The following is a 20,842-nucleotide window of genomic DNA, read 5'->3' on the forward strand; positions in this document are numbered from 1 at the left end:
CCCCACAGCATAGCCTTATTGCCTCTTCATGTCCTTTCCCATTGCCTGCAGCCAGTCTGAGGCTTTGAGCAGCTGGAGACATGCTCCCTTTGTGCCCACGCTCATAATGTTAATTTAAGCTTTTCATATTCAGATGCTAATTGAGACATACTAGCATCGTTTCTTCAAGGCCAAACACAATAGACGGATTCTCTGCTCAGGTGTCTGCTTGGTCAGTTTGGAAGGCAAAATGCAAACTGTCCTTCCAGTCAGACACACTTGACTCTTCAGCATATGGCAAAATGACTTATTTATTGGATACTTTTCATTTCAAAGGCAAGGGGTTGAATTATTTAATTCTCCTAAGGAACTGTCTATCAATTGCATTATTTGACAAAGGTAAGAAAAAAAGGGACCTGATATTCCTGCACCAAATGGCATTATTGCATGTATGAGTTGAGCTTGGATGAAAATTAATAGTTCTCATAGCCTTTTCAGCTCATCTTTTCTAATACCTTTGTACCAAAGGGAGTTGGAGTCTAGGAGGACGCTAAATCACACAGAATGAGAAATGATCCGCTTCAAATCAAACTGACCACAGCATGAATAGGCACTCCATATGGCCTCATCCTTACACTTAAGTTTTAAACTATTTCCAGTATCTACGTCTTTATTAAACACAGAGATGTAGAGTTAGAAAAAAAAGAAAGCATATGGAAATATTTAATTAAGCAGTAATCATGGCCGTGGGTGATTTTCTGTTTCAATCTCAGCAACCCTTAGACTTACGCTCTTGGGATTCTAATTAGATTAATACAAGTATGCAAATTTATGGCTTTTTTTTTTTCTGGCAACGGGGCCTAGATGTAATCTGTTGAGTAAATAAGGAGGAGGGGGATTGCGTATGAGGAAAAATGCACCGCAAAAAACAGGGACAATGGGCAGAGGATAACTTCTTTTCAGTGTCAAACTATGGCAAGCTGTTAACATATTTGAATCTGTTTATTTAAAGTCCTTTTATGTGAAGCAAGAGCAAGTGCTCGAAAAGCTGTGCAACAACATCCATCCACTGAGATATCTAAAAAGATTGGTGGTTGGGATTTATTTCTGGTTGAGAAATGAATCTAGTTCCACGTTTTACTCTTATTAATCCGACACCTTTTTTAAAACTACATATGGCAGGCTTCAGGTGGGGTGTCTGTAAAGAAGTTGCCTACAGGATCGCTACCTAAGTAGATAACCTGACTACTTAAACTAATAGCTTAATATATTTCTGACAGCTCACCGAGACATGGCCTCCAAAACATAAGCTTTAACAGTATTACAAACATATAGTAACATCTGAAACATCACAATGAAAAAAGTTTTATATATTTCATCACTACTTTTTAAAGGTAAAATTCGTGATATACATTTATTATCTATAGTGTGAAATATTACAGGTCTGTATTTCTTGGCTTAAAATATACCGGTGTATTACTGATAATGAAAACCAACTATTTAATGTCTTAGGTAATTATAACATCAACTAAGATTTAAAAAGATCTGCCAGGCCTCTGAAATCTATGTTCATTTAGACTAACTTAATATCCTGTCAGGCCTCATTTTGCTCCAATTACTGCAACAATGCGCCGTGGCATGGAGGCGATAAGCCAGTGGTTCTACAGAGGGAGGTGTAATGGAAGTTCAGGTTGATGTCATAGCTGCCTCCCTTTCGCCTGCTTTGTTAGGGCTGGTGTTTCTCTTATTCTTTTTGATTTCATAGATTCCGTATAGGCTACAGGTCGATAATGATAATGATTTGAAACAGCCCCCTGAACAACCAACTCCTTTATGGCTTAGCCGTGTTTATGGAGGATCTCAATGTTTTCTGGACTCCTATGTAGTCAGCAGCCTTCCCTGTATCTCTGTAGCCTTCTGACTCACACCGAGACACAAGGCTCAGGAAACCTTGGCAGGGATTTCAACAAAATTAGCCGATTGGACTTCTGAAACACTTAATTCGAGGTTTTAATTATGCATAAGACATAATCATTAAATCACAATAAATACAAGCTTGAAATAATTTAATATGCATCATGAATCTGTATATTCATGTTTTCCTTTCTGAAATAAGTGACCAACAAAAGAAAAACCTTTACTCTAGAATCATCACAACAGCAGCAAACAGATTCATTATTTCCATATAATACAAATAAGCGCAACTGCAATGCCAAATAGTGACATTGTAGTGACATTCCCACTATTTTAGTAGCAGTAGGAATAACTTTTGCTTTTCTGGTTCAATAAAAGCAATTAGATGATGTTAAGCACTTATGGTTAACATTTCTGCATTATTAACCTCATATTATCCCTAAAGGCTGATAAATTATGAGCCTCTCCTATTGACTGATTACATTTTGACAATTTTTTCAGTTATAAAGACCATTTTAAATCCTTTCATGCAGAGTATTTTAGTATAATTAATTTAAGTGTAAGCCGAGCGCAGTTAGGAACAACATGGGGTTCTCAAAACAAGGTGGAGCATGTGGCTGAGCGGGCATTGCGTCAATGACTTTACCATTCTGATCTGATAGGAGTCCACACCTGGAAGGCCTCTGAATGTACGCAGGACAGACTATCAGCTCCAACTGGGATTCTTATCTCTACATCTCACTTCACCAGCAGAGTTATTGGAGAAGATGCGACGTGACCGATCAGTAACTTCATTAAATGCCTCCATTACATCACTAAGAGGTTGTATTAGATCAGTGCAGGGAGTGGATATTATCAGAGTTCATTGGGGGAATATCTTCTAATGGACAGCTCTCATTGCTGCATTTTTTTTCCTTTATTTCTTTGTTGTTACAGAGAATTTAAGGCACGTCAGCAAAACATGCAGTGCAACTGGATTTCTTTATGTGCTTTTTATTTGAAACCGTTGAGCATAAACAAACATAGCGAGAGCTGCTCTAGATGGAGCAAACGGACTGAGGTCCTCATGGGAGATAATTTAACTATGATCCGACACCGTAAACCACCACACCCTTAACCAGCTGAGCTAATCATCTTTCTGAGGCAAAGGATTTGTCTGCAAGAGCAGGGAAGTGGGGCGAATGGGTTAAAGGTCACAATAACAGATTAGGTGTCTAAGACTTTCAGCGTCGGTTAAGTGACACAGTGGGGAAAGGTGTGGCTGTGCATGCTTGTTTCTATGACGCTGTGTGTTTGTTGGCAATCCTCGAAGGAGGCTCATCCAGCATCCAGGGGAAGCCAGAGCGGAGCCCTGCCTGCACCCGAGGGGCCTCTGAGCCATCTGCTGCCCCAAGGCTAATACCCCAGCAGACGTTTCTGCCTACCGTGGATGAGCCACAGATCGACGGGAGGGATGGTATCGTGTGGGGTGGGGTCGAAGAGCTAGAGGATTCGTTTACCACGGGGTGCATCATGGTCAACTAAGAGCTAAAGCAGGGGAGCAGCTGTATGGTAGATCTTCAATGAGGGGGTGTAAACAAGCAAAGGTTTATTTAAAAACAACGTTTTATTAACAAGTAATGAGCGTTGAAGCAATTACATTTGTAATGTAATTGCAAGCTTTAAAAAGCTAAATGCATTTTTCTAAGGTAAAAAATGAGGTTAGATTGTGTTACAGGGAGGAATTACAACCGACCACAGTGTAATGAATAAATCATCAATGAATCATTACAGTGCGGTGTGGCTTATGATAAAAAGCGTTTGGTTTCCATCTTGAAACCCAAATGTTTGTCATGTACGGCACATTTGATTTTTCACTTTGAATGTAACTCTAGCCTCTGGTGGAGGTTAAAAAGGTGGAATAGATTTATGTGAGTGTGTGTTTCTGTTTTGGCATCAGAGTGAGGACCATTTCTCTGATTTCTCCTATGGAACTGAGGACCACTGGACATTTTCCTGGTCCTAACATTCTTTTGTTACCAGTTAGGTTTTAGACGAAGGTCTTACTTGAGTTTAGGTTAACGATAGATAGTCACTAGTTATTGTTTGGTTTAAGTTAACTGTAAAGGTTAGGGCTTAGAAAGGGATACAAAGGAATGGAAAATCAATGGAATGGTCCTCACTAGATGTACAAAAACAAAGAACGTTTTAGTGTGTGTGAGTGTTCATGTATGTGTTTCATGAAGTGTGACATGAGAAAGCCCATAGGGAGACTGCAGAAAGAAACATCTCAGAAGAAGTAGGAGAAAAAACTAAATGCATCTATTTTTTCCTCTTACAGCCACTAACCTTAATAAGGACAGAAGGACAAACAAGGGTGACTGAAATGTTAGAAAACAAATACTGTCTTTCAAATGCTTCTAAATTCTTAAACTTTTGCTGACTTTACTTTATATTGCGCCCACATTAAAATAGGGAATACTTTAATTTATTACAAATGGATACAAAATAATTAGAGAGGACCAAAGGAGGGAGAGAAAGAAAGGAAAAACTAGAGTGAGAGAGGTAGGTAGGAGATAAGGAAGGGAAAATGGATACAGTGAAAGAAGGGAAGAGGATACGAGGAAGGAAACGAGGATACAAGCAAGAAAGTAACAAATGACCAATAAAAAGGAATGACGAAAAGAGTGAAGACTGATAATATATACACGTTTTCACGTCTTATTTTCTCTTTTAACACTTTTTCAAACTACGTAGGAAACCTTTCAAGATGACCTGATTAGTAAATAAAATCCTGAATTATTCTATCAGAGATTTGCCACAGGTCATGAGGGAACACACCCAGTATGTAAAAAGGAGTAATCTAGTAAATGGCTTATATGCTAAATGTCATGCATCTGGAAGCAAATAATGCACATCACTCCACCCCCATGGTGGTGGCAGCATCATGCTGTGGGGGAAGCTTTTCTTCAACAGGGACAGGGAAGATGATCAAAGTGAATGGGAGGAGGACAGATTATTTCCCTTCTGATCTATTTCATCTAAACTGACTGAACTTTAGCTTTTTTGTTTTTGCAATGAATTTTCTTTACATTTTTTATACATGAAACATCCTTCCACTTGAAAACTGAACTGAAGCAGTTACATTAAATCAAATGAAAGTGAGCATCATCTATGTTATTTGTTAAAACTATTCCAACATTCTCACTTACGATTGGTGGACACTGCAGTTGTAGAAGACAAAGTCAACGCTGGCAAACTTTTTGCCCGTCTCCTTGGACTTAAGGTAGAGCTTCACCACCCGCTTGTCCCCTGCATGGCATTCAAAAGAGAATATATCAGAACTTGCTCACCATCTTTAATATTCCTTTCAAGTTCCAGTAAGTCTTAACTTTAATCACTAAAACAGTCACATAATTATGCGAGATTAAATGTAAAAATTATTTTTATACAATTTCAGAACTGATCCAGTACATCACTTTTACATTTCTGATGTTTGACCTTAAAGAATAATACACAGACACAGTAGCATAGCAACACACTTCCCATTTCTCCACAGTAGGGCGACTTTATAAATAGCACTCTCAATCAGCATTTGCATGCCAGCGATGAGGAGCAGCCATAATGGGACATAATGGGCTGAACATCTTCTGAGTTGTCTCTTTAAAGAGTCACCAAGCGCATTCTGACGGTACTTTAGTCCTTTGAATATGAATATGATGCAAGACTTCTATGGGTGTGACAAAATTGGACATGAAGCCAGTGAATAATTTCCTAACATATAGGATATTTCTAACTGTGATGGTAAACAACTCTACGGTTGGTGCTTTGAAAAGAAGTTACTAAGAAAATATGGCCATTTAGATACAAAGAAAGCCAAACTGAAACTGACATTAAGAATTCAAAGAAGCACTTCTATTTTCAGTACATGAACATGGGATGCATGTTCTGCTGGAGACAGGACAGCATGGTGGTAACGAATACATTTAAATAACATCAGCTGTGTTTGCTTTTCATGTCAATTCAAAGCGCCAAAGACCTTTAAAGGAAAATCTAAATAAAAACTGTGATTAGACGACGAGGCCTCAGTAGAGATGCTCTCAGATATGGTCTGATGACTGAAGCTGGACTTCACAGGTGATCAGCCAGTTAGAAATGGACTTGTCTGATCTTTGCATCAAAAGCATCCAACCAAAGCCCAACCACTACACTCTTTGGTGTAGAAGTTAGTAAAGTATTGATGGTAGGACACAAAGTTTGCCTCTTTCACTATTAACACCTTCAAAGTAAAGTTGGAGGAATCACAGCAATGAAAGAAGACATTCAGAATCAAGCTGTCTTTCTGACCTGAAGTGACATGAGTGGGATTTATTAACACAGAGAGAGAGCAATACTTTCAAAAGATAACAGAAAGGCTGATCTAAGCAAAACAAGCATTGCCTTGTTTTACCCTTTTGAACATGCTAGACATCGAAATGTTGCAGCCTTTGTGTAATCTTAGCATTAAGGCAAGGATTACTACCGTTTTAGTAGCACTAGCCTTAGTGGCTAAAATTACATACACACGTGTGATGCAGTCTCTTTTCCTGCTTTAATATTTTAGCTTACTGAATGGTTAAAAAATATTCTGAACCCAGTTGTGACTTTTTTTTTTTTTTATTCGGCAGCACTAAAAACAATGACCCACAAATTAAAGCAGATAACCCAGACATTTCTACACGTCTATGACCACACGTTGGCTACTACGGTGACCTCACTACCCCATGACTTCACACTCATCGACGTTTCAAGTCCCGACCTTTGTTCCTGGTGATGGGGGCGATGTCCCTCGCAGAAGGAGACAAGCAATAGATGTGTCCACCCTGAATTCGTCCCTCTGTCTCCACGTAGTCCTCGAAGGAGCAGTTAACCCCCACTGACAGATCGGGCACATTACGAGCCTGGAGGACCAGCTATGGAGAGAGCACGAGACGATCAACGCAAGATCAATGGAAGGACATGGTGTAACATGGATTGTTATAAGATATGACATGGGGGGGTTAATGGGAGTTGTGGAGAAGGGGAGCAAGGCTTGGGTGTGGGTATGCATGATAGGAAAAAGGAATAAAGGAGGGAGAGCTTGGGTGAATGGGTGTGTGTGTGGAGGTTAATGCGTACGTGTTAATGGGCAGACTGAAAGCAATCACTCAAACCTACATGGTTACATTAAGGAGGCTTTGACAGAATGGGGGCTCTTCTATACAGACGGTCTCTGTAGTCTTTCATTTAATAAAGAAAGGGAAAAGTCAGCAACTTATCTAGCCTACCATAAACTTGGTCCTTCTTAAATGTTTTAGAACAGGAATGGCAGGAATCATTTAGTTAATAAATACACTAGTAGCCAAAATATTTTGAAGCAGGCTTTTATTTTGAAAAACCACCACTGCCTTTAAAATAACGTTCCATATTAATCTCCACTTTAAAGTTAGCTGTTATGTCCCTTTGGATCTGATTGGAAGCCTTTTCTTGCTCAAAATCTTTTTCTAGTATTTAAAAAATACTAGAGAACCGACTAAATGGTTAAGGCTTAGCAGTAGGGATGTTCTGATCCAAGTTACTAATTCAGACTTAAATGAAACAGTTGAATTTCAAAATAAAAGCTGCAGAAAGTGCCTTTAATTTCTGACAGAAGGAGAATTCAGTAAAGTCATTCCTATTCGCTTCAGTCATTTAAGAAAAAATTCATTATTAGAGCGTGGATCAAAAGAGAGCGATAGCTAACAAACAGATTGTCATTGTCTAAATGGCCACAATCTATAAGCCCTCTTGGCTAAATCAGCATAACAACCAGATCAAAAAAATAAATAAAATGCATCACACCTTTAAACATCATATTTGCACCACATGGCAAATTTTTCAAATCCCTTTAAATAAAACTCAACTCAATGCTCTACTGCATTTGCACCATTTTCTTCTGATCAATGCTGCACTTTATAAATGGAAATGTTCATTTCACTGTTCTAAGCTGCTCATGCACTGTCAAAAAGCTGTATGCATTGAAATGTTGTTTTGTATACAACCTATGTATACAAAATGACAAAGTTTGTTTAAGCATGTCTAAGATTCCTTGTGAGACTATGGATGTGACTGATGTCTCAAGTCTTTAGAGCATGAATCCAAGTTGTGTTTTTAGCCTTTGTTTTTGTCACAAGGTTGAAATCAAGTCTAAATATGAAACCTGTGTTCTCATGTTTGGTTGCAGGCAACATTTTTCAATAAACCCAGCATCGAAACATCAGCAGGGTTGATTTAAACATCCAGCTTATAAAAAGAAAAATAATACCTCATCTAAAAGAAAAATTAAACAATGAGAATCACCACCTTGTTCACTAACATGAACCTTTCATGAGAACAGAGTGCTGTTCTAAAATCCAAGGGAAACTCTTGATGGTTAAAACATAAACACAGCTGGGATACAGGCCAGGAGAATGCATACATACCTGAACTTCAGACATGGTGACAGATATATTTCTTGGCTGAACTGTAAGCTCCACGCACTCTCTCTGGTCAGATGCAAACCTCTGGGGCTCGGTTGCTCGTTCACAACGGTCCTTACGAGAACATCTGGGAAGCAGCACCAAGGTGAGGAAAGGAAGGTGAGAAGAGAGGAAGCAAAGGAAATGGAAGGTAATGAAGAGGAATGAGGGAGGATTGGGGAGGACAAAGAGGATTTTAATACTGTTAAATAAAAACGTTATTAATACAAACATGCAGCCAAAATATAATACAAAAAACACAAACACCATAAGGCTTTTCACGATCATCCTATTTCCTGTATAAAAACTGCTAAGGTGCAAAAACCTCTTTTTACTTTTGAGGTCAATCTTAATCAAACTTCTCTGGAGACATACGGGCAATCTCCAACGTTACTATGGACCGATAAAAAGCAATTCCAGCAAGCCCCACATGAGCCGCGCTCCACCTCCGCCTGCCTTATTACAATCCAACTGATCGTGCTAAAAATCAGCATAGACCTCAGGTTTTTGTGGCAGCCTTGCTATTAGCTATTCATGATGCATTCACTTCACCTATGTGCTAACAACAACTGGTCCCAGCAGTAAGAAGAAAGTGCTGATGCGGCGCTCTGCAAGGCCTTAACAACATGACAGAGGCAGAAAAAAAATGCTAACTGCCTGCTCCTTACAGCAGCTCCCGACGTTCCCTCATTTAGTTAGCTTTCGCTCACGCTCAGAGGGGAAAACGCTGTCGCCAACCACTCCCCTGGGAATCCCTGACACACACACACACACACATACATAGCAGAGCTCTGCTAAGTTATGGACAGGTTTTCTCATTATGAACCCCTTTTTCCTTTTACTGCTCCTGCGATGGTGGCCATGTAACATTTTAAAGGAAGTCTGCAGTATTGTCTGGAAACACCTGCATCTGTGAGGGAAACATCGTCAACACGGCAGCTCTTAACAAATAGCTGGAAGCACCAGACAGCTAAAACAAAACAATTTTACCCATTTATATTTTGTCAAAGTAAGAAGTTTGGACAAATTATGGAACATGAACAAGCTGACTTAGAGACACAAGGTTAACATGAGCCGAAAAGGAAGGTTGTAACTAGTTAAAGTCGGGGATGATGATGCTGTGTGCGCCTCCAGGAAAGAGAGGATGGGGATAAATGCTGTAAGTTTAATCATTAACTCGAGACATGGTTTTAAGACAAGCATTTGAGGCTACCCAAATAGTGTTTAACACTGTCAGAAAACAACAGTGAAACTGGTAATATACCTTAAGGAGTCCCGTGCACTTTTTGTCAATTCATTCTTTTTTCACATTTACACAGCAAATCAGAACATCTTTTATAAAAATGTATATGTTAGGTCAAAAAACAAACATGCATTGTTGAAGACTGTAAGGAAAAACATAAAACAAATGAAATTATTAAAACTTTGGCGAGCATTTGTTTTTATTCTCTTTTAATATGATTCCACTGATCATAATCTAGAGGTTCAATTAGTCTCATTCTTAGTCCCCAGATTCCACATCCTCTGTTCCGCTCCGCTCTGTCCTGCCCACGTACATCGAGCCTGTCAGGTCAAGATGCGTAATTGCAATCCCACCAAACAGGCAAAAGAACGTCAAGAAGATCCAGTTTGTCAAATTGAAACATGGTAACGACGGATCGGTAACTTCAAATTAGAGCATAATTCTTATATATTCCCAAAAACTGAGACTGTTTTTTTTTTTATTATTGGATGCAAACTATTTGAACTTTAATATACCAGGAAGCAGATTTCTCAACTCGATCAAAGTATTTATTTTATACCATGAGGCTTAAAAGTTTAATCAAATCCAGTCACAACAACTTCCAAGAACACATCTCACAACTTCAAAACAAACAGAGGCCTGGATGAAGAGATGCTGAGTTTGGAAGTAGAGAACAAACCATTTTTGTATGATCCTAATTATCCCTATTCCAAAGACCCACAAAAAAAATTAAATGTTTGGGTACAAACATGCAGATTGATGCTGATGGTGGGTTTTAATTTTGTCATATTAAATTATACGATTATTACTGCAAGTTTTGCTCCTTTGAATATAATAATAATATCGTGCATGCTCTTTTTGAGCTCCAAGGATGTTGGAGCAGATCAGGATGGGAGGAACCGCAGAGGCTATCTTTGGAGGATTTGGAATTTCAGTGTAAGAGAAGTAAACTCTGGAGGAGCTGCAGAGATTCACATCTTATTATCTGTTGAAAGCTCATTTATTAACCACACACGTCTCTACTCTGCCTTTTAAAAAGCAGCGGCAAGAGGAGGTGAATAACGACAGAAAGCTGTAAAAAGTACCAATAAAATCAGCCATGGAGTAAGACAACTATTCTACAGATACAACCAGGAATGCAAGACCATGTTTACAAAAGCCCCATCTAAGACTGCCCCTGAAATCAATTCAGTCTTGAAGTTGGTCGTTCAGAGACTCTTTTCATCTACTCTCATTGATACTGAGTAACTCTTCAAGAAGGGCATTATAACAGGTTCAATGTAGATCACTTCCATTTTCCTCCCACTTACTGTTACAGTAGCAGACATTGAATATTTTGCTTTCATTGTGACAAACAAACTGTGCATCTAAATACTTTTTCAAAACCTTATCAGCGTTATTGCATGTGTCACGCTATATTTAGCAAACCTGCAGGAGCAGAAGTCCAATTAGTAAGTCCAATTTCCAGTCTTACAGTGAAATATTGAAGCAAAACAGGACGTAACTTCAAAACCCAAAATAACACCTAAGGTGAAGCACTGCAGGTGTGCTAAACTGTGTTCACACCAGGAAAAATAAACCCAGCAAAGGAAAACAAAGGTGTCAGAGAGAAGGCCAAGCTGTGATTTTATTTCTGCGTCAACAACAGATTTACACAGCTGACAGATTTACGGGGTTTTATTCTCTTAGAGGAACCTTTAAAAGGGCGTTAACAAAAAACTGTCAGTTTTGTTCAATTTAATAGGATTTTATAAAAAAAAAAAAATTATTAAATATCAATGACTAAAAACTGACAGTAATACTTTTTTTAAAACCTGACTCATTCAGGTAAACACCTCTTGTGATCTCCAGAGATCTGCCAAGTCTCCTCAGAGGTGCACACATCCACCCTTTTTTGAAGTCAGGGTAAAGTCTGCAAGTCGTTTATCATAGTGACGAGTCCCAGCATATGGATCCTGAACTCTAACGTTATTTATTTCACAGAAACAATGTGACAAGCAGCTGTAGACCACCTGTTGCAGACCTCCTGTGGGGTTTTGGGGGCGGGGGTCCGTACCGTTAACTAGCTATTGATAAAATCATGGGACTGCTGACATTTTTTTGTCACAAATGTTTGCTGCTGGTTAGAAAAGGTTGAGCTCAGCTTAAACTAAAGCATGTTATAGACATTCCCTTCAGCTAATGGTTTATGTTTGGGCTGCTTATAATGTTTTGCTTTTCAACCCTCCTGTCAATGCTTGTGTTGAAGCAAAAGTTGTTCATGTATGTTTATTGTAATCAGAACAAGAAACCCTTCAAAGAGCATTTAAATTAAAAGATCATAAAACAATAAGTGACGGTATCCGTCAGACAGACGAGGCTGTAATAGACTGGCTGTAGTAGTGAGCAGCTATTGAATGCAAGCTGATATCTGACGAGAGGCTAAATAAAGTGATTTGCAGTCCAATTAGATCTTATTTAAGTGGTTTATAAAAAGAGAACTAGTTACTTATTACTAACTATAGGATACATTTTTCCTCCGGGTTAGATTACATGACTTTCCTTTAAGGCTGGAACATAATTCCCCTCTAATCATTTCTGCCTGTTACACTTCCAATAAATTAGGGGTGTAAGAAAAAAACAAAACAATCCTGTCAAATATTGCAATATTTTATTAGATGATTAGAAAATTATTTTAAATAACAACTAAATTGTTCTTATATGTAAAAAAATATTAATAGAAAACATTTATGTCATTGTCCTAACCCCCATGTCTGTCCAAACCCTAGATGGCAGCTCACCGCCCAAGAGCTTAATATTTCAGAGTTATATCATTGGAAAAAATTGCAAATCTTTGTTAATGTATCAGGTGGTCAATATCTGGATAAATCGTACCGTATCACCATTTTCTTGACAATTCACATCTCTCCAGGAATTGCATTTGAGTATTATAAAACTGGGGGGAAATGGCTAGAAATTGCCAAAACTAAATTTTCCGGGATTTCAGACACTGGCAGAACTTTTCCTTTCTAGGATATATTTCTGCAGAGATATTAAGAAAATGTCTTCAATTCAATTCAGTTTATTTCTATAGCGCAAATTCATAACACATGTCATCTTAAGGCACTTTACAGTTCACCAGATCATCAAGTCAAATTGAATCAAAGTTTTCTATCTAAGGAAAACCAGTTGATTGCATCAACTCATTGACTTGAAGGCAACCCCTCACACTAAGCATGCTTGTAGTGACAGTGGAGAGGAAAAACTCCCTTTTAACAGGAAGAAACCTCCAGCAGAACCTGTCTCCGTGTGAGCGGCCGACTGGGGTTCAGTTATGTTATGCTTCCTCTAAGGGTTGAAATGGTAAAACTAAATATTGTTGTTAGTTGTAGTGACAAATAACTTAACATATATTATGCAAGAGAAAATGCCTTGTAGAGGATGTGTTGATTTCTCACATCTCCCACAAATTGGCAGTATCTTCTATATTTATACATCTAAGTACGTTCCAACAGTTAATATAAAAGGTAGCAGGGTTGTGTGTCAGGGTGTTGATGTGTGTAAAGAACTTACATGTTGTGGAGAACACACCAGCCACAGTGAGGGTCTCTGGAGCCCAAACACTCCCCACAAGTGGTGTACTGCTCGCAGCTCTCTACTGGAACCCTCACCACCTGCATAGAAACGAAAAAAATATATATAATCAGGAACTAAGATTTTAAGGGAAAGGTTTATTATCTCGATGTACAACAGGAAAAATCATACATTAAAGCAAATGGAAGTACGTATTCTTCTGAGAGTCGAGGTTTGTTTGTGAGTGCTTGTTATGTGCATGTCTGTGTTCTGGACAGCAACTCCAGGTTCAGCCGTGTGTGACAGCCTCCAGTCAAGCATGCACCGGCTGAAGACTTGCAAAGCATGCTGGGACTCCTGACAGGTGGCTGTGGCGACAGCGCCTGATTGACGGCTGACCTCGGAACAGCAACAGGAGGCAGAGGAGAAAGACGCTTATGAGAAAGGAGATCCTCTGGTCTGCAGAGCCTGTTGAGCAGGGCATTGTTTCATCAATGTGACAGGAAGGTGTGTGTGTCAGCATGTGCGTATCACCCTGGATGCACCGAACTGATGATAGGCTACAGATGTTACCTACGAAACAAGATCAAGTGTGCGAGTTTAGCCCCTCCACTTCAGTTAAAGCTGATGACAGATGGTTCACAACATTGCCCCACTGGGCCTTACAGTGTGCGGGTGTATTTCAAGATATTCGCAGGAGTGTGTTTCAAAGTGTGACGGACAGATTGCTGGCATATGTTCGCAGAGTTGCTCTGCAACAAAGTGGGCATGGGTGTTGGAACGCACATATGTGCTGCAAGTGTCAACGCTGCATTTAACTTTTCTTCACCGAAGAACCCAAATCTGAGAAGCCGCCTGATTCACATCTCATCATGTCAAAGTGCACAGACTGTTGAAACCAGATATTTAAAGGCTCTTTTTCTTCCCTGTCTGAGTGCACCAAGGTTGAGATTGTAACCTGAAGGTCTAAGCAGCAGGGCTGTAGATTGGAACCAAACAAACAGGCTGATTACAGGTTAAATTAAAAGCAGACAGACCTTTTGGGGCCAGATGTGTGCCTGAGAACTTATTGGACCATTAAAAACACCATCATCACAACAAAAGGACCTTCGTTTAAACAATGCACTACATTCCTCGCGTTTATAATGAGGTTTGTGGACAAAACTAACCCTGGTCCTGTATGATTTAGATATGTCTCTGCTCGGGGCGCCTTGATGCAATTTTTCCAATTCCGATACCATGCTGATATCACAGCTTTGATTATTGACTAATACTGATAATGATCTGATATCAATATCAGTGTGGATTGTCAGTAAGGTCTTAATCAAGTGTTTTACTTAAACAGAAAACAATGGTTAACCTCTAGGAGAATAACTGGCTCGTTTAGATCTTAGATTTTACATGCAGGCTGATATATTCCAATAATTGTTTTTTGGTTTATATATAACTGGGCTGAAACTAGTTAGATTTACTCAGTTACATTTAATTCAGTAACATTTTGAAAAAAAATTTTAGTAGTTTTGCAGCACTGTAATTTTTACTTTAAGTAAAAATATGATAACATATCGCTGCTCTTACTTGAGTAAAATTTCTGGCTACTCCATACATTGTGAGTAATGTAATAAAAAAAAGTTTATTTATTATTGTATTGGTTACATGTTATTTTCCATTTATTGAGTCCTGAGTCAGTAAAAATACAGTAAACAGTATACTGTAATGAAACCTACTTTAACAAACTGTTACTTTTGTCACTCAGAAAATGCATTTTGAAGTGTTCACCCCACCTAAAAATGTTATTGTGTAATTACCGGATCCTAAATGTTTATTTTTTTATTTTAATCTTTGAACCACCAGAGTTTGTAAATCATTCAATATTTTGTTAAATTCTGCATCATTTTGTTAAACATTAAATCAGTTGTTATGATGGCGGTTAGTAAGTAGATCTGTACTTGAGTAACCTTTCTACCAAATACTTTTTTACTCTTGAGTCTTTTCTTTAAAGGTCACTTTTTACTTTGACTTCAGTAAAAATATGATGAAGTAGTGCTACTCTTAATTAAAGGTATTGTGGAAGATTTTCGCAATTTTTTGTGAAGACCCGCCCTCTCCACTTTAAAAAAAAAAAGCACAACCCTGTCCCCGCTCCCGAGAGGGAACGACTATTAAACGCATGTGAGAGCATGCACAAGCCCATTTCTCCTCATGCACGCTCTGTTTAAAAGCTGCTCCTTGCATCGTTCATACAAGCTTACTTTCCAAAAGATTAGCCATTTTTCAACTATATAAGGCTCACCTAAAATATTAAGGACCATGGTTGAGGATTCAATAAACTTCAGGCCAAAATGATGGAAAGAATTCTTTGTTTACATGTGTTCATTTAGCAGATAAAGCTTTTGTTTCTGCCTTTGCCTTTTAGATATTTGATCAGAGACCTTTGATTCAGACGGATAAATGAAAGGAGGATAAGAACTGACAAAGCGAGTGATCCGGCCTTCTTTAACAACAAAAAATGTTTGATTTATTATTACATTTTCTACAGATCTTTCACAGAAGGAATAACCATAAAAAATACTGATGTGCTGTACTGATTTTTGTGACCAAGTTTCTTAACCAAATAAAGGCTTGAAGAATATCTCTTCTAAGCACAGAGACAGAAAACAAGCCATCTTTTTCAGTCTTATTGGATCCAGCCCTTCTTTTCCCTCCATACTCTCTGATTTTCCACCATCATCATCCCTCTAGGAGCATCACATTTATTCATTATGTAGCAGAAACAAGCAGATACTCCCAGAGTTTCAAGTCAATATAGTAGCTACAGTAGCTTTGTGGCTGGCTTTGAGCCCAGAGAGAAAGATAGATGAAATGATGCAAATGAGCATCGAAGGAACCTGGAAGGGAAGAGAGAAGGAGGAGGTCATCTCCTGGAAGTGCAGTCGGGATAGATGAGTGGAGGAAAAGTGTAATTGAAGACACACACAGGGTGAATAGGCAAGGACATTTTACTGAGTAGATGGAATCCGGCGGCAGACGCTTGCTATGCATTACTGTCAAACTGAACCAGAGTGTGGATCTCATCTTAAAGGGGCGATAAAAGGAAGACGGAATTAAGTACATGGGTGTCTTTGATTACCCAGGGAGGATAGAGGTGGAAAAGAAGCGTGCACAGGCCAACAGATGATGGATATGAGGCTGAGAGCGAGATCCCATGGGATCCCTTTCATTAACTTTATGATTTCAAAAAATAGAAAAAACACAGAGACAGGGAAAGAACGTATGTTCCCAATATCACCGGGGTCCCATAGCATTCCTACTTCCCATTCCATAAATCATTCGGCCTGTTATTACGGACAATGGTTTACATAAATCATGGCAATGTGATGGGTCTTATCACTGCCCTGTGTTGTAATAGTGATGGTCTCTTTCCCAATTGTTCCTGAGCTCATAATGGCAAAGACTCGGTGCACTATTTAGTGGTGGTGCCACAAAGTTGTTAATGTGGCGGGCGGACCCATCATTGTTGCTTTTCCCAGTGGGGATATAAAATACTGGGAGCTTGGGAATCACAAACTGCAAGAGGATACAAAGAAAAGTGTGCATGAGTGTTTGTGTGTGTGATGGAAGTGCTGCCTAACCGCAGACACACACAGATCCTTGCTCTCTCCCACTTCCTGTCGCTCTCGATGGCTCTTTTAATGAAAGCCAATTCCAGACAGTGCGCCACATTACTCCTTTAAATGACCTTATAAACCAAGCCCCTCTCCAGCAGTGGCTTTATTTACAACAGCAGCCGCTGCTGTAACTCTGCTCTCCTTCTTTGCCCCCTCCCCCATTGTCGACCATCTCCTCCGAACCATATCACTGCGCCATGACATCTTTCTGTAATAAACTTTCCACCTTTCTTCTCTGATATGTTTTTACTGAGCGCCACCTGCACTTAAAAATCCAGCTGAAAGACTTTGCAATGGTCCCCCCCACCACAAAACCCAGAGCAACTGTTAAGCTGTCAACGCAGCTTTTCATTGGTTGTAAAATCTAAAGACATAAGGATTGGCTATGTTGGTCTTTTTCTTTTGTTTTATTCAAACAATGTGGGAGTCTACAGTACAGTAGAAGAAGAAGAAGAAGAAGAAGAAGAAGAAGAGGAGGAGGAGGCTGTCTGCAGATCTGCTCAGAAAGACCATCATAAACGATTCCTTTCATCTTTAAGCATAAACTGTTTCAATCTGTTTCCTAAAACCTAATCCTTTATATCTGTGATGCTGTTGTTACCTTTAGTGGAACCAAGATGAAAATGTGGAAAGAATTATTTTTCATTGTCAAAAAAAATAAAAGAAACAGTTGTCCAGTGGAAAAGGGTGAAGCAAAAAACAAAAAAACTCTGGTGATAATCTCCATAGATTAAACACAATTAAATCTCCTAATTTATGCTGTTAGTATAAGTATTGGGAGAGTTAAATATGTTCTAATTGCTAACAAAGAAGAAAACAATGCATGAAAGAAGAAGAAAATTGTAAATAATATAGTACAACAGTGAAAGTGAATAATTTAGAGTTGCATAGATTTCAGTTCACCTATATCAACCTTCTCCATGTGATCCTTTCTGAGATTTACAGTAACAATCTTGGCAAACTGTTAAGATCCAATTAAGTTTAACACGTAAAGTTTAGAGCATCTTTTCCTTCTACCGGCATGTTTCTTCTAACTGGAAATAACCATTTTGTAGAAGTAAAGGAAGAATCAGGTCTTAAATTTGACTGAGGATATGTGAAGGGAGCTGAAGATTAGGGTGATGGCAATGAGGTTTTTTAAACCCAAAGTCCAGAAGCTCTTCAAAGAACGTGAATTATCAACATACCAGAGGTAAACTGCACAAAGCTGGTCAAATAAGGCGACAAAGATGTTTTTCATCAATTACTGATAAGAGTACATACAAAAATATGATATATCTTTAGAAAATATTCTCTTAAAGACTGTTTTGAAATCTGAATCGGCTAGGGGTGTGAATAACTTCGGACTTTTCTTTCAAAGTTTCCCATTTACAAAATAGCTGCCAAGTTTAACAGATTTCAAATATTCATGGAAAAACAAACAAACATGGTTTTCTTTTACATTTTTGAGGAACCAGCATTCATTCAGAAAACAGGAGGATTGCGCATCTCTCATCTAATAATCACAAACAGGCAAATGAAAATACAGGAGCTACCCAGACTGGGTTTGGTTCACGTTTCTTAAAGGAAAGGTGGAGGGTAGAGTTCCAGTTTGGATAACTCCAATACTCTGCAGCTCCAAATCATATCCCAAAATTAACTCCAGATCCTACAAAACCCTCTACGTCCCTTTGGAGGTTTTATAGCAAAGTATAAATATACTTATGGGGATGGATATACTGACTAGCAGCAGGTTCTGGGTAAGTATGAGACTCATAACTAATCAAGCAGTGCCAACGGATCAGCACATTTGTTTCCCGAAACCTCTGCCTTTCTACCGTTTCAAACATCTCTCAGTAAAGTGGTATTATGAAGAACGCTGTATTCACCCAGTCGCTGCTCGTTAGAAAAGGTCTAAAAATCACAGTTTTGAACCTGAAAGAGGGAAAGCATAACAACCATCATTACCGTCATCTATCCCCGCTCCTCAGAGGCCTCCGCTCTGTGACACAACATTAACCACACCTTTATTATTTCAATAACCATCAGTCAGTTTACACATTCCCCTGGATTGATTCAAGCAGATGGCAAACAGAAATCAATTTTCATCCATATAGGCTCTGAATTTCCCCAGGAGGAGAAAGGAGCTGAGATCACAACATAAACATGTACCGGGTTGCAGTAGCTGTGATGGTAGCTGTGGTCATCATTAATACTGGTTTTCTTTTCCTTCTGCTTTGGCATTAGTGCCTCATTAGAAAAGCCGAGGTGTGCTCCCCCAGCTACCCCTGAGGTACACGGTAAAAACACGCCAGCACACGCACTATCCCTGTTATTCCTAACACACTTCAACCATCGCCGGACGACCTGCTGAGAGCGAGCATGTCTGCCTGCATGTGTGTGTGTGTGTGAACGTCCACGTCCAAGCGGGGGGTCGTATCAAAGACCGGGTTAGCATGTGTGCATTGAGTGGATTGTAAGGGGCTTAGGAGATCAATGGTAGGCAAGGCTGGGTTTGATGTGTTGACTGATTTAAGATAAGCTGGAAGGCAAACAACTGGCAGAACTTAGCCCAGTCTAATACAGAGAGATGGCAAGCACAGCCGAAATGAACCAGGGGGGACAAACATGAGAGAAACGAACATTTAATCATTGTTTTGTGGCACTGAAGATCATCTACTGTCATGCTGAACTTGCTGAAAGATTGCTGCTACAATCCAACTGTGGCACTGACAGTTATTTTCTGCACTGCCTGCTTGATTAAATTAGGCCTTTATGTCTCACAATGGAGGAAAAAAATAGTCTCCACAGTGATAGCTGTGATATCTGACAACTTCTTCCCTCCAGTATTTGCACCTAGCAGCCTTCCCCCTCTCGTTGCTATCTTTATGTGTCTCATATTCGAGTTTCAGCACAGTTCTCTCTTCTGTTTTTTTGTCCTTTATACAATTCATCTTTTTTATCATCTTGCTCAGTTTTTAAGAGCTCCTATTGTCTCGCTCATCTGAAATACTGCTTTGATTACAATTGCAACAAAAACAAGAGGCGGATCAAGCAGCCAAGTGCGCATGTTAAAGATACCTCAGATGCACAAGATTTTATATGAAGATTGTATAAATGAGCACCTTGAGACCAACACAGAAGCTTCTACTCACTAAAAAAGTTTTAGAAAGGATTGCAAATATTGAGGCATAAAACGTCACCTTAGTAACAAAGAAAACAACGAAGAGAATGGTTGAGAGGACAGAGTAAAGGATGGTGGATACTCGTCCCTCTTTATCATCTTCTTCATGGTGCGGCCTTTTCTATTACCTTCTCCAAAATAAACTGATCCGCAGCTATAGGTCAATAAAGTATCAGCCTGCATGCAGCCACTGTTCATTACAATCTGTCTGAAGAAAAACGTAAAGAAAAAGAATGACACAGGTTTGGAGGGGCAAAAGAAACTGCAGAAAACAAAGAACTAGGAGGAAAAAAAGGAAGAAAAAGGTAACTGTGGTCGGCTGAGGTATGGAGGCCTAGGGGTCTTCTAATTAAGTGAGGATGCGAGTGGCCGTCTACTTGGTAAATGACTCTGTCACTTTAGTAAATGGACTTGGTGAGGAGTGAGGGGCCACAGAGCTGGCATTTCCATTAGCACTACCAGGCGAGCCACCGCCAAACACATTGGCTAAAAGAAGCTGAAGAGAAGAAGAAACAAACAGCCAAGAGTGGACAAATACTGCTTCTCCTGATTAACTCTCAGCTGCAGAAACCGCCTGAAATGGATGAATATAGATGACCAGGCTTTGAGGAGAGCTGGTAAAAGTTGAAGCTTTACATATTTCTGCTCTAGGTTACAGTTGAGATTATCTACAGGTTAGTTATTCTAACTTAAGTAAAAAAAAGTGCTGGTTTTATAGAATTTATCCAAACTTCTCAAAAAAAAAAACAATAATGACAAAAATACATGATCTAGTGCTTTAAAACATACAATAAATATTCCTACAATGCCAAACGTCTTTAGTAAAAAA

General features: G+C 39.1%; 1 protein-coding gene across 4 annotated transcripts in view; it reads right to left on the reverse strand.

Annotated features, from left to right (window-relative positions):
* plxna1 (plexin A1) overlaps window positions 1–20,842 on the reverse strand; it is a 235,377-nt gene that overhangs the window by 106,004 nt on the left and 108,531 nt on the right. For all 4 annotated transcript variants that reach the window (XM_015390057.1, XM_015390054.1, XM_015390056.1 and 1 more), the window contains exons 5-8: window positions 13,183–13,283; window positions 8,352–8,475; window positions 6,671–6,824; window positions 5,085–5,184 (exon numbers count right to left, since the gene is read on the reverse strand). In XM_015390057.1, coding sequence (XP_015245543.1) covers window positions 5,085–5,184; window positions 6,671–6,824; window positions 8,352–8,475; window positions 13,183–13,283 — 479 coding nt within the window. The remainder of the gene's footprint in view (window positions 1–5,084; window positions 5,185–6,670; window positions 6,825–8,351; window positions 8,476–13,182; window positions 13,284–20,842) is intronic.

The sequence above is a fragment of the Cyprinodon variegatus genome, unplaced genomic scaffold (assembly GCF_000732505.1).
Source record: "Cyprinodon variegatus isolate N-32 unplaced genomic scaffold, C_variegatus-1.0 Scaffold484, whole genome shotgun sequence".
NCBI classification, from domain to species: Eukaryota; Metazoa; Chordata; class Actinopteri; order Cyprinodontiformes; family Cyprinodontidae; genus Cyprinodon; species Cyprinodon variegatus.